This window comes from Myodes glareolus, chromosome 11 (assembly GCF_982192425.1).
Source record: "Myodes glareolus chromosome 11, mMyoGla1.1, whole genome shotgun sequence".
NCBI classification, from domain to species: domain Eukaryota; kingdom Metazoa; phylum Chordata; class Mammalia; order Rodentia; family Cricetidae; genus Myodes; species Myodes glareolus.
In genome coordinates this window covers 88,174,595-88,188,151 of record NC_142036.1, presented here as the reverse complement: position 1 = coordinate 88,188,151, position 13,557 = coordinate 88,174,595, and the positions used below count along the sequence as shown (strand labels likewise).

At 50.7% G+C, this 13,557-nt stretch overlaps 1 protein-coding gene across 12 annotated transcripts in view; it reads left to right on the top strand.

The window, feature by feature from the left end:
- Atxn7l1 (ataxin 7 like 1) overlaps positions 1–13,557 on the top strand; it is a 233,489-nt gene that overhangs the window by 185,700 nt on the left and 34,232 nt on the right. For all 12 annotated transcript variants that reach the window (XM_048415592.3, XM_048415591.3, XM_048415586.3 and 9 more), the window contains one exon: positions 12,757–13,028. In XM_048415592.3, the coding sequence (XP_048271549.1) occupies positions 12,757–13,028 (272 nt within the window). The remainder of the gene's footprint in view (positions 1–12,756; positions 13,029–13,557) is intronic.

The following is a 13,557-nucleotide window of genomic DNA, read 5'->3' as shown; positions in this document are numbered from 1 at the left end:
ACTGCTAATCCTGCTGTTCCTTCTGCTGCGTCCAGCACCCCCCCCCCCCCCGCCCCATAACCCTGACACCCTGCTCTCAGTCTGTGGCATCTGTCTTTGCCTGTGATGTCCTCTCCCCACGATGCTCTCTGTCTGGTCCGGCATACATTTAGCTTCCTTTGTTCCTCCTGCTCAGGGATGACATGGTTTCCCCAGCACGGTGGCCCGTTGGCAGTTGTGTAATCCAGGAACCACCATCACTAACACTTGTTGAACTGAATGTCAGACAGAACCAAAGAGGTCTGCTGAAGGGGACGGTATGAGCTCCCGGAGGCGGTAGCCTTCCGTAGAATGCGTTTGGACTAGCAGTGTCCAATGTGAGTACCGTGTGTGTCCCCGCATCCCACTCTAAACTGACAGCCACCTTGAAAAAAGTGAAAAGCAACATGGAATTAATTTTCAGCAATGTATTTTCTTTAACCTGATATTGCCACAATGTCATCATCTCAACACGTGATTAGTAAGTTAGTTCATGTTCTCTTGGTTCTGATCCTGTCCTCCCTTCCCCAATCATGGCAACCCTGTGGGTCTTTTACCTCAAGAAAATGTCTGAGTTTACAGGACTATCTAATCCATTGTCGAATATTATAGAAACTAGAAGCTGTCTAATAGAGTGACATGTGCAAGTGGTCCCAAACATACTTAAAACTCACCATCATGATTAAATCCAGTTTCCCTTTGTAAGTTGTTGTGAATTTGAACTTTTAGAATTCCATTCCTGAGTCAGAGAGCAGCTGCTACTCCACAGTGGCCAAGTAGTCACCAGTGGTTACTGTCAGAGAGAACTAAGTAGTCACCATTGACTACTGTCAGAGAGAGCTAAGTAGTCGCCATTGGCTACTGTCAGAGAGAACTAAGTAGTCACCATTGACTACTGTCAGAGAGAGCTAAGTAGTCGCCATTGGCTACTGTCAGAGAGAGCTAAGTAGTCACCAGTGGTTACTGTCAGAGAGAACTAAGTAGTTGCCATTGGCTACTGTCAGAGAGAGCTAAGTAGTCACCAGTGGCTACTGTCAGAGAGAGCTAAGTAGTCACCATTGACTACTGTCAGAGAGAGCTAAGTGGTCACCAGTGGCTACTGTCAGAGAGAGCTAAGTAGTCACCAGTGGCTACTGTCAGAGAGAGCTCAGGCCTCGATGTCCTTCCGAGTGACCCTGCGTGGAGACCTCTGGGTCTTGGACTTGCAAGTGCATTGATCGGTCTCTTGTGAAGTGGAAGGGACCCCTGCCTCTTCTCTTGTGTTAGCCTGGCATTCTGTAGTGGGAAGAATAGGGAGACACCCAGAGGATACCTAACCAGAGGCCCTTTCCAAGTGAGTTTTGAACTGACTCCTAAGGCCACAGAAGCATACAACATCCAGCCTTGCCCTGCCCTTTTGTGGCAGGTAGGAGGACATCCTTTCTCCGAGGCAGGCTGATCCCTTGGTATTTTCACACAAAGTGGCATAGTCCTCAGCTGTGTGATTTTGTCCTTTCTGCGGTTTAGTTGGGGGGGGGGACGACATTAAATAGGAAGAAGGGGATCTGGGTGTGGTAACTAGTGCCCTTATTCCCCGTGCTCCAGAGTTCTGGTCCATCCATGTCTGTGTGGAGAGTTTCAGGGCTGTATAGTGAGACCCTGTCTCAGAACTAAACAAATAATCAAGTAATAAATAAATGGAACATTTAGAAGAAGAAATTGGAAGGCGGGTGAGATGGCTTAGCAGGTAAAGGGCTTGAGTTCTGTCCTCAGAACGAACTCTATGACATTGTCACCTGACATGTATGCAGGCTTTGTGCCATATATGTGCCCTCCCTCCCCCGCACAATGAGAAAGAGAGAAAGGGAAGGGCGGGGAGCCAGGCTAGTAGTGCAGGCTTGTAAACTCAGCTACTTGGGAGTCTGAGGCAGGGGGATTCAAAGTTCAAGGCCTGCCTGGGCTCCAGAATAAGTTCAAAGCTAGACTGGACAACTTGGCAAGACTCCGTCTCCAAAGAGGGTTAGGTGAGGCTCAGTGGTGAAGCATGTGCCTAAGTACGTGAGGGTTCAGCTCCCGCACTGCTAAAAAAGAGGAGGAAGAGGAGGAGGAGGAGGAGGAGGAGGAGATCCCCATGTGACTAAATCTGTCCCCTGCGAACTGCTTGAGTTCACACAGCAGTCCGTTGGTCTTTGACCTGCAGCTCTCTGAACCCTCTCCTCCATTTACCTGCCTGCTACAGCTCACCCCCAAGGGGGCCAGCATCTCCCTCCGAATGCCTGGCTATTGCCCCTGTAGTCCACAGTGGCAGAGCGAGGCGGACAAGATGATTTAGTTCCTAAAGTCACTAGGAGTATATCCATAGCCCCAGCACTCAGGGCGCTGAGGTGGGAAGACAGTGTGAGCCTGAACAAGACCGAGAGAGAGAGAGAGAGGAAATTCTGGTGGTTTGGTCTTTGGCATCACGGTGAGCCTTTCATCCTTTGTTACCAGTCCTGGCTCAGCCAGGTACCAGGCCCTGGCACGGTGACTTTCCCAGCCGCAGTCCCCCACCCCCACCCCAGCTGGCCCTGGCACACAGATAGAGAACTTGAAATCACTGATGTTGGCTGGATGTGTGCAGGGAAGAGGTTTTCCTGCCCTGGGTGGCTTGTTGCCTCTTCCCTGGGCCTTATCAACCTGCGCGTGTGTGTTGAATGCTAAATACGCTCCGCCATTAAAAAACGCAGGAGATGAGCCTTCTGCTCCAGAAGGAAGATGAAGCTAAAGCAAAGAAAAACCGGCAGGCTCCGGACCTCCCCGTCTACGCCCTACGGCATAGTAGGGGAGGGGCTCCTTCTGGGAGAGAGGGGTTGTGTGGGCGTTCATGTGACCTGGAAGTCTTGCTGATGCTTTATGTAGAGGGCCCAGCCAGATGCCCGTGGGAGAGACCTGGGGCTTAGCTCATCCTGCGGGGTACTGCCATGAATTGGGGACAGGACAGATGACTCCCAGAAGCAACGGGGAGTCGTTATCAGGGCCTCCATGCAGGCTGTGAAGTCTTCCACTTTCAGTACACACCCACCCTCCACACACACGCACACACACACACACACACGCACACACACACACACACACACACACACACACACACACACACACACACGCTGCCAGAGGAAGGGGTGTGTCCCTGCTCTGCTCAGAACTCATCAGCGACTTGCGGTCGTTTGCCTTGAGTGAAAAATCAAACCCACTCGTGCTGAACTGCAGCAGGAGGAGGTCAAAAGGGGCAGGCAGACGAGCAGATGAGGGAAGATAGATAGGCCAGGATATTCAAACTCTAGGCAGGAAAATAAGGTCCCTTCCTGGACTAGGAGGCACCAAGAATTTACACATGAAGTCCCTCAGCGGTCTGGTTCCCAGATGAGTGAAGGTAAGGACAACGGACAGCTCCCAGGAAGCCAACTCCGGCCACGAGTGAAAAACACAGCGCTAGAACCCGTGGGAAAAGGGCAGAAGTTGTGGTGGGAAGAAGTGTGAGCCGTGAGGCTTGGTGACCGTGTCTTTCATAGTGGGGCAGCATGTCACGATTTTAGGGTGCTTTCACCGCCCTGGTCACATGTGAGACTGAGATACAGAGATACAGCGATTGGCCCAGACTCCGTGCGCAGCTGGACAGTGGCAGAACTGGCCTCTGGCTTCCAGAGGACCATGCTCAGGGTGGCCTGAAGTTTTAAGCCTCAATCACTTTGCTGAATGCGCTGGGGAAGCCTGTGTGTGTGTGTGTGTGTGTGTGTGTGTGTGTGTGTGTGTGTGTGTGTGTGTGCCAGCCTGCTGGGTGTGAGCACCTCAGAATAAGAAGGCAGGGGAGTGTCACAAGAGAAAGAGGTGGTGGTGAAGGATGCACCTCAGTGTAAAAGTCTTGTGTTGAGTCCCTGGTACTGGGGTGGGAGGCTGGGAAGTACAGGAGAAAAAAATAGGGAGGGTGTGCCAGCCGCACAACCCAACACGCAGAAAGGCCAGAGCCTTGAGTATATGGTGATGTAGGAGAAACCCATCAGGGCTGTAGGAGAAAATGCCTGGGGCCACTGGGGTCAGAGGGGTAGGGTACTAAGTTAGCCTGTGAGGTTGAACATTCTCTCTCTCTCTCTCTCTCTCTCTCTCTCTCTCTCGTGTGTGTGTGTGTGTATGTGTGTGTGTGTGTGTGTATGTGTGTGTGTATGTGTGTGTGTATGTGTGTGTGTATGTGTGTGTATGTGTGTATGTATGTGTGTGTGTATGTGTGTGTGTATGTGTGTGTGTGTATGTGTGTGTGTGTGTGTGTGTGTGTGTGTGTGTGTGTGTGTAGCTTGCACATGAAAGCTGCCAAGCTTTTTCATCCAGGTTTTGTGGGTGATGCCAAGGCCTGCACTAATTGTGCAGAAGGAGCCCATTCTTTCGGGCACACAGTATGGCCAGGCTGGGATTCCAGGGATGAACCAAGGTCTCTAAGTGGCTAGTGATGTGGTAAGAGTAGAGATGTTTAGGGTATGGCGCCATTTCCCGTGTGTTGGTGTAGTGACGAAGACCAAACGCTCGAAAGGCTTTTCCTGTGGGCTCTACTTTCTGGATAGAGGTGGTTTAGGTACAAAACTCTCCTGCCCAGGATTGGCTTGCAATACAGAAAATGGAGAACGAGAATGAGTAAGAACTGGGTATGGTGGTCAACACCGGGAAGTCTTGGTGCAGGAGGATCACTGTGAGTTTGAGTCTAGCCTGAGCTACAAAGCAAGACCTTATCTCAAATGGAATAAAAATAAAAACCCTACAGCAACTAAACCAGATGACTCAGTAAATAAAGTATTTGCCACACACAAAAATATAAGAATTGAAGCTTGAATCCCCCAGAATTCATGTAAAGCTCAATGTATGCACTGTAATTCCAGCACACCTCCAGCAACATGGGAAGCTTGGGAGCCTGCTAGCTGGGGATATGCAGCCATGAATAAGAGACTCTGCTTCAAACAAGATAGAAGGTGGGGTTGTCCTCAGACATCCACACGTGGAAGCTAGCACCCACCAGTACCCACATCCTCACATAAAATACACACACGCACATGCACCTGCACACACATATACATACATGTGAAAAAAACAAAGGTAGCTGTGATGACTCACACCTATACCAGCAGACACAGAATATTCAAAACCAGCCTGGTCTACATAGTGAGTTCTATACCAGCTAGAAATATATGAGACACCGAGAGAGAGAGAGAGAGAGAGAGAGAGAGAGAGAGAGAGAGAGAGAATGAAAATGAATGAACGAGAATGTTTCCCGTTGTTTTTCTCTGAAGTAAATAGGAGCAGCTGGTCTCAGAGTCCCTGGCCATTTCCTTGTGTTCAGAGTGATTCCTTAAAGGAAGAGGCTGGGCTGGGGATGGGGTTCCAGGGTCAGCTCAGGTGTCCGCTCCCACTCTCTGTAAGGCTTGCTTAGAGCTCCAGTAGTGGGAGCCAGTGACCTCTGGTGGCCACAAAGGGAAGTGTTCCCACTTGCTGTTGCAGAGTACAGCCAGCTCAGCTCTAAGCCATTGCTTATATTCTTCCAGAGTCACCCTAAGCCACAGTCCCTAGTCCACTCTCCGTGGCTCTCATGCTATTTCTGCATGAATCTTGATGACCAGCCATCTGAATTGTGTGTCTGTGGTTCTTAGTTACGAGGCAACTCACCGAGCACCTGGTAGGCCCTGGAACTGTCCTGGACCTTTCTGGAGAGCATGGCCCAAGGGCCATAGCACACATAGCTGGTCCCAGAGGCAGCCTGTGCAGCAACAGGTGCCCTGCTACATCCAGACTGTTTGGCTCCATTCTCTTCTCCAGTTTGCTGATTCTTCCACAGTCCTAGGTTACCTAGCAATCCTTGGTCTCCAGGTGGGGCTGGAGACCTCTTTCTGAGCCCCACACCCCAGGAACCCAGAATAACAGACTCCCAAGGAGACTAGAACTAGAAGTCTGATTCATCCTCTGGAACAGCCTAGAGGTGGACACATAGCCTCTCCAGAAAACAAAAGGTGCCCTGGAGCGTAACTCCCCCACCACACACACACACACACACACACACACGCACACGCACACGCACACACACATGCACACAAGCGTGCGCGCGCGCACACACACACACACACACACACCAATGCTGCTGGACTGCAAGAATTGGCCTATGTAGAGGAGGATGAGTTCCCTGCCTACTCAGCTTCCAGAAAGCTCTATCCAGATGCAAGCTCCGGTGATTAGCCCCGGCTTGGGAGTGCCTAGGGGTTGAGAAGCAGGACAAGGAGTCCTGGACAAGGGGTATGGAATGAATTGTTCCCCACTTCTGTTTTTCCTCTCCACTGTACTCCCAGATTTGCCAGAACACTGACAAGGATCAGACCCTCAGTTCAGTGCTTGTGATTAGTGTGTGTGTGTGTGTGTGTGTGTGTGTGCATGTGTGTGTGTATGTGTACATGCGGAGGTCAGCTTCAGGTGTTAGCAGGTGACATCTTTCTTTTTTGGTTTTTTTCTCTGAGACTCACCAAGCAGGCTAGGCTGTCTACCCTTGAGCCAAATGATCCTCCTGTCCCCATTTCCCCAGCACTAGGATCACAGGCCTGTTCCACCAGGTGCAGCCTTTTATATGTGTGCTGGCTGGCAGACTCAAGTCCTCCTGCTGACATAGAAGCCCTTTCTCGAGGGTGCTATCTCCCCAGCCCTTGCTTCCCCAGTCCCTGCTTCTGATTCCTTTCTACAGTAACCAAAGTGAGGTTATTCAGATGCCCATGCCCACCTACACACTTCTAACTTGTCTCAGGGAGATATCAGTCCCTTCAAAAATGGAGCTAAGAAGCTAATCCTTGCTCCCATGTTCCATTGCTGGTGTAGATGAACCCTTCCTGACCAATAGTGGGCATTTGATGAGATCTCCATATATCCCAACCCTATTGCTAGGGCTACCCCCCTTCTCAGCAGCCATGTGGTCTGACCACATTTCCCAGTTTACTGAGGGTGTGCTGTGTGGGAGAGAGTCCAAACCACGCAGCGAGTGCACAGGGAGCTGCGCCTTTCACCACGCCGCAATACCATAATGTTACATTAGCCCTGTAGATTTCTCTCAGGGCTCAGATTTACAGGTCTTCTCTTTTGTTTAATAAAGGCATTTACAAAGCTTTTCTAGATACCTCAAAAGCAGGGTGAGGGGGACCTACCCATTCATCAGGATGTATGTGGTGCCAGCTACATCTGTCCTAGCATGGTAGGATCCTATGGCTGTTCTCTACATTGATTCTTAGTGGGACCACCTGACTCCCAAACCTTCCAGACTGTCCCTAATATTCCTTCAACTTAAAGAATTCCGATTAGAAATAATTTCCCAGTGACAGCCTTCCCCCTAACCCCTCAGTGCATCTATAAGTGCTAAGTAGAATTCCTACTCCAGGAGCATGTTCAAGGAAGCTTACATTTCTTTTTATTGGGATGATCCAATGCTGCTACCTACCACTTGGAAGGCAGGAGACTGGGTGAGACAGCCTACCAAGGGTCTGCCAATAAACCAGAGACTCTGAAAATTCTGCCCGGGCACTCGCACAGGCGTGCGGAGCTTTGTCAGATGAAGCGGTGGAAGAAACCAGACAGCCGCGAATTCACATCAGACGCATAACCCACAGCACAAATACCATATGTCCTCACACTCCTGCCTGTCAAATCCATCTTTACCCCATTCTGTTGAGTGGAGAAAGGCTGGCAATAATTTCTGCAAACCTAAAGACTTTCTGAACTATCCTATTAAGGCCTGTCTGCCGATGACAGAAGAGTAAGCCATGCTCACCACGAAGGAAGGCATGGCTGGCAGGGGCAGCTGGCCCTGCAGCCCGGCAGTGACTCCCACGGTGACACCGTCATGATTCTCCACCTCTGCTCTTTTGCAGACATCACTGGGCGGGGAGGGAAATCTACTTGATGCCAAGAGAACCATTTTTTTTTCTTAAAGCCAGAAGACCTGCCTTGGTAGAAGGGTAGAAAGATCGATTCAGACAGGCCAAGCACACAGGAGGAAGACAAGGGGAGCCAAGGCAGAAGGTAGTCCCCTCAGTGGTGCCAGGGGTTGAGGGAAGGCCCATGCCTGCTGGACACTTTCCCAGGACCAAGTGGAGGAGGCACAGAGATGTGGGTGCTCCCAGCATAGTAGATGCAGCCGGAATGAACTGCAGCCCTGGGCTCCCCAAAAGATTTCGTGCCAAACCTACAGAGCAGACATTGTGAAAGCAATAGGGGCTTCACAGGGGTGCTCCTCTCTCCTTTTCAAACACAGCCTCTCAAAGGAAAGACAGTAGTGAGTGACGAGAACAGAGGAAGAATGTACAGGCATTCCTCTAGGTGGAACGGGAAAGGGCTTTGGGGGGCTTTGGCTTCCTTCCCAGACTTGCTTATCACCTCCACACACAGAGAAATTCCTTGCTTAGTCAGTGCTCTGGGTGCTGCTACCTAATCAGCTCTCCCTAGCTCCTCCCCATACGTGGAAACCTTTTGTATGGTGTGGTGCTTGCAGAGATGATGAGAGATGACCACCCTGTGAAAGCAGGGTCAGAATATTTGGCTTCTTTCCAGGCCAGGGGGCGGGGAGAATTAAACCTGTACTTAAAGATTCACTGTCATCTGAAGGAGACCAAGGCTGATGCCAGGGAAATGATGGCAGAGGTGCGGGGAGCAGGAGAAGAGCAGCAGGCAGTTCTGAGCTAGTGGCTGCATGGGGTGGGGTAGGAGCTTCCAATACCCACCAGATCTCTCAGCTCTAGAGATTATGGTTGGGGCCAGGTGCCCATGACTGTGTGGCGCCATCTTGTGCCCATTCATGTCCTTTGTACATCCGTTTAGGGTCTTAGGCCAGCACTACTGAAGAAAGGAGCCTGGCTAGAATTTGTGCCGGGGCCAGGGTAAGGATGGCAAGATCCTTCCCACCATCTCGGTGTCATAGAGCTGCCTCCTTTCCTGCCTTCCCTCACCTCCCCTTCTCAGACCCTGCTGGCAGTCAGGTGACCTGCGAGAAGCCCAGGTCCTTCGCTGAAGAGAACAGCATCCCGGGAGAGTAGTACCAGGGACAGCTCCCCATTGCAGTGCGGTCATTTCTGCCAGTGGGCAAATCCCCTTAGAATTCCTGCTGGAGAGATTGTGTCCCCCTTCTCTTACTCTGCTGACTCACCAACCTGCTCGCCTATCTGCTTTCTGACCCACAGGGGTTTTAGAATTCCCCATCAGGTTCTCCTGGCCAGCATTTGCCATTCTTAGTCCACATTCTTAGTCACTTCCCTTCCTGTTTCTGGTGGATTCCATCTCTACTCCCTGCCTATGGGTCCAGGGTACCAAAAGTGGATATTAAAGTCCAGCTGACATCCTAGAAACAGGGATGATACAGAAAATAATGGCCAGTAGAGGAAATCCCACAGTAAGAAATCAAATAAGAGGGCCACTAGGTAACCAGGCAGAGTTAGAAAGCGCCAGCCATGGGTTAGCTGCCATGCTGACGGTGATGTCATGGGTTAGCTGCCATGTTGGCTGTGACGTCATGAGTTAGCCGCCATGTTGACTGCGATGTCATGGGTTAGCTGCCATGTTGGCTGTGACGTCATGAGTTAGCCGCCATGTTGACTGCGATGTCATGGGTTAGCTGCCATGTTGGCTGTGACGTCATGGGTTAGCCACCATGTTGACTGCGATGTCATGGGTTAGCTGCCATGTTGGCTGTGATGTCATGGGTTAGCTGACATGTTGGCTGTGATGTCATGAGTCAACCCAGGGTCCCCATATGCACGTGGCTGCCTTGCAGAATACGTTTGACAGTGATCGTCGACTCTAGAGAAGGAACACAGTCTGCACTGTGAGCATGGGGGAATGCCGGGCAATTGCTCTGTGCCTGTGCCATCCCAGGCATCATTCCGCTGAAGTCAAGGACACTTGACACCTAAACAGGAGGCCCTTCTGTATACTCAACCCTGCTCTTTCAACAAGAATTAGAGCCACAACTTGATAGTCCTCATTTCCTTCTGTGAAGTAACATGGCATGCATATGTGTATGTATATATACCTAAAGATCTATATCCACATAGATATAAAATGTATGTATACACACACGCGCAGACTTGCTGAAGCAGAGTTTAGGTTGCGTGAATTCTGTGATTTATGGAGTGACTGCTTGGCACTCTAAGTGATGATAAAATGCATAACATAAAAACTACCATCTTCTAGCGTTCTTTTCACCTTGCACAGCTGAGACCCGACGCTGAGTCCACGGGGTCCCCCACCCCAATCACCGTTCTGCTTTCTGTCTGCATGGCTCTAGCCACTGTGGGTGCCTCATGTCAGTGGGGTCATCTGCTTGTCCTTTAGTCTCTGGCTTGCTTTACTCAGCATACTGTCAGCCATGGGTCAGAATTTCCTTCCTTTGTAAAGCTGGATAGTAAGCACCCATGTGCTGTGTCAACGGCCATTTGGTCGACTTCTGCCCTGTGGCTACCACTGCCAGGTCCAAGAATGTGAAGACATCCCTTCAAGATGCTCATTTCTAAACTGGGAGGGGTGAGTGTGAAACAGCTGTCATCCCCGCTCTTGGGACGCGAGGCAGGACAACCAGGGGTTCAAGGCCAGTGTTGGCTACATAGCAAGTTCAAAGCCAGCCTGGGCTGCTTGAGACAATGTCTCAAAGGGAGAAAAACAAAGGGGGCCCTGATTCTTGTAACTTATGCTTTTTTAAGTTGGATGAAGAAGCAAGTCGAGAAGAATTATATTCCATACTGTCCCATAGTTTGCATTTTTTTGTCGTGGCATCTTTTTATATTCTTAGTCTGTTTTCTGCTTCTGTGGTAATACCACAAACTGGGTGGTTTATAATGAAAATAAATCTGTACCATACAGTGAGACAGCTAAAAGGTCCAAGGCTAAGATGTTGTCATCTGCCGAGGATCTTCTTCCTGGGCACAGCACGGTGGAGTGTATCACCAGACAAGGACCAGGACAACTGATAGCTCAGACCTCTTCTCCTCTTCCTATAAAGCCCTTAGCCCATTGTAGAACCCCACCCACATGATGTCATCTAATCCTAATTACTTCTCGAAGCCCTCCTTTCCCACTCCCAAACACTGTAAGCCTATGTGTCCAGAGGTTTAAGTTTCTAACACACGAACTTTGAGGGGTACATTCAAGCCACTGCAGATGTGAATGTTGATTTCACCAGGGAATGTCTCTATGGCTTCTCAGCATCCTCCCATCCAAGAGAGTTTCTGGAGCTGTTCTTCAGCAAGTAGCATGTGAGTACTTAGAGAATCACCCCTCAATAGATAAGAAAAACAGGTCAGCCCCATCTCAAAGACTGCAACACGGACCATTACTAAAACATGGAACACCACAAAAAAACACTACTCCCATTTCCCTTCTCCTAGGCTTCAAGTCCCAAACTACCTTTCTGCAGGCCGGGAAGATACGTGTCCCGTGGGGAAAGCCTAAAGTGCCCAGCCCCAATCTGTTCCACCAAGACCCTACGGCTAACATCTGTGGTTCTCTTTCCGAATCCGAACGGTGGCAGAGGATGACGAGTTGCTAAAACAATTTCATGAACGACTCGATCAAAGAAATGATCTGTGAACGTGGCTTAGAGAAGTAAGAGCCAGCCAGCCATGTGGACAGACAGGATTCCTCCCTGCCCAAAACAGCCTCTCTTTCATGCCCTACATTGTCTGCAGGCATGCAAGAGCCATATTCCCCCATCATTTGGCATTCAAACTGCTAAGCAGCTCCACTGTCTCTGCTCGGAGATGATTGGGGAGCCGAAGTGTTAGCAGTCTACCCTCCTGCCAGGAGGAAAGGGGATCTGGTTCAGAGACCAAAGCAAAACTTATTCATCTCATCTTTCAAGACCCCGAGACACATCCCCCCGCAGCCCCCCCCTGGACACAGGGTCCTCCTGCATTAAAGAGCAGCAGAAATCAAACGCACACACGTTCCAAGAGAAGTAGCAGGGGCGTGGGGCGAAGGTGGCAGGCTCTGCAGAGTGAACACACACCTTTGTGTTCTTGCCTTCTTAAAATTCATTCTCTCACCTGCCAGTCTGGAGAATTGCCTATTTACATAACTAGCTGCCTAAAATGGAATATTCGATAATGGTACATGGCGGCTCACTCAATTTGAGCCCATCCTCGGGATGCGAGCATGATCCAGCAGCCCTCCGACAGCGTGGTGTGCCCCACACTGGCCTGCAGCCATGCTCCGTGGGGTGTGAGCCTGTCAGCACTCTGGCAGCTAAGCAGATGTCAGGCCTGGATGGGGTCTGGGTGGGAGACAACCCACAAGCTGGAGGATGGGGAGGAGACTTGATTCCACAGCAGCAGGCTGCCTCCAGGGCACAGACAACCTGCCTTCCTGGGCTTCACAGTGGTGGCCTTGTTTTGACCCAAGGTGCTGTGTCAGAGAGGACCACATGTAGGGCCTGAGAAGTGGGGAATCAGAGGACCCATGGGGACAGTCATCCTGGGAGATAATCAGTCTGCTCTTATCTATCCTGGGCACCATGCCAGCCTCGCCCCCCCCCCCCCCCGCCTTCGATCCTTTTCACAACACAAATCTCCCACCCATCAAAATGGGAATCACACTGCTCACTTCCAGGAGGAGCATGAATAAGTGGTAAGGAAATGTTCTGATAACGATAATTGGGTGTAGCTCCTTGGTGGACCAGATGGACCAAAGAAGGCAGCCATGCATGTGTGTTCCTTTATTTTTTTCCAGCGTTCCAGTTCCGGTAGTCAGTTTAGAGAAAATTCCTAACCTAGTGAAGGCAGATGGTGCCAATGTCAAAATGAACCCTCCAACCACGACTACAGCCACTTCCTCCTCTGCTGTCTCCACCCCACCGTTAATTAAGCCCGCCTTGATGTCCAAGCCGGTGCCACCGTCACCAGAGAAGATCTTAAACGGCAAGGCGGTTCTCTCGGCCGCCATAGACAAGAAGCACCCAAACGGCGCCAAAACCAGCAACAAGCCTTACCGGAGACTCTCAGGTATGTCACTGTGATTAGAGTCTGGCTCGTGCTAGGACTAAAACCATTCCCACCTGTAACCGGCGATATGTTCATATAGCCAAATGGCTTCCATTTTAAGGGTAACATGGAGCGTATCCGCTCTGGCATCTAGAAACACCAGGCAGGACTGGTGCTCTCATTCCCCAGTGCAGACGAGGTCCCCCTCCAAGTTTCGGAGTTATCTATCTATCCCTACAAGCCCAGGAAGCAGGAGATTCTGCCTCAACCAACAGGCGTAGGCTCTGATGGTCTTGTTAGCCTGGTGGCCCAGCGCAGACACACCACACTGACATGACTCCCCCTGACACTTTGCTGCTGGAAGCTGTACTGTCCGTGGGATTATCTCAGAACCCACGACATGCTGGGTAGGACAGCCCACTCAGCAACTGTGCTGCAGAGGGAATTGTAACCTCTGCTCTTGGGCCTCCCGCTTTTCTGTGCTGATTCTGCATTTGGGGCTGCGGCTGCCTTCTGCCCTATGGTCAGACTGGAGTTCTCACCGGGAGTT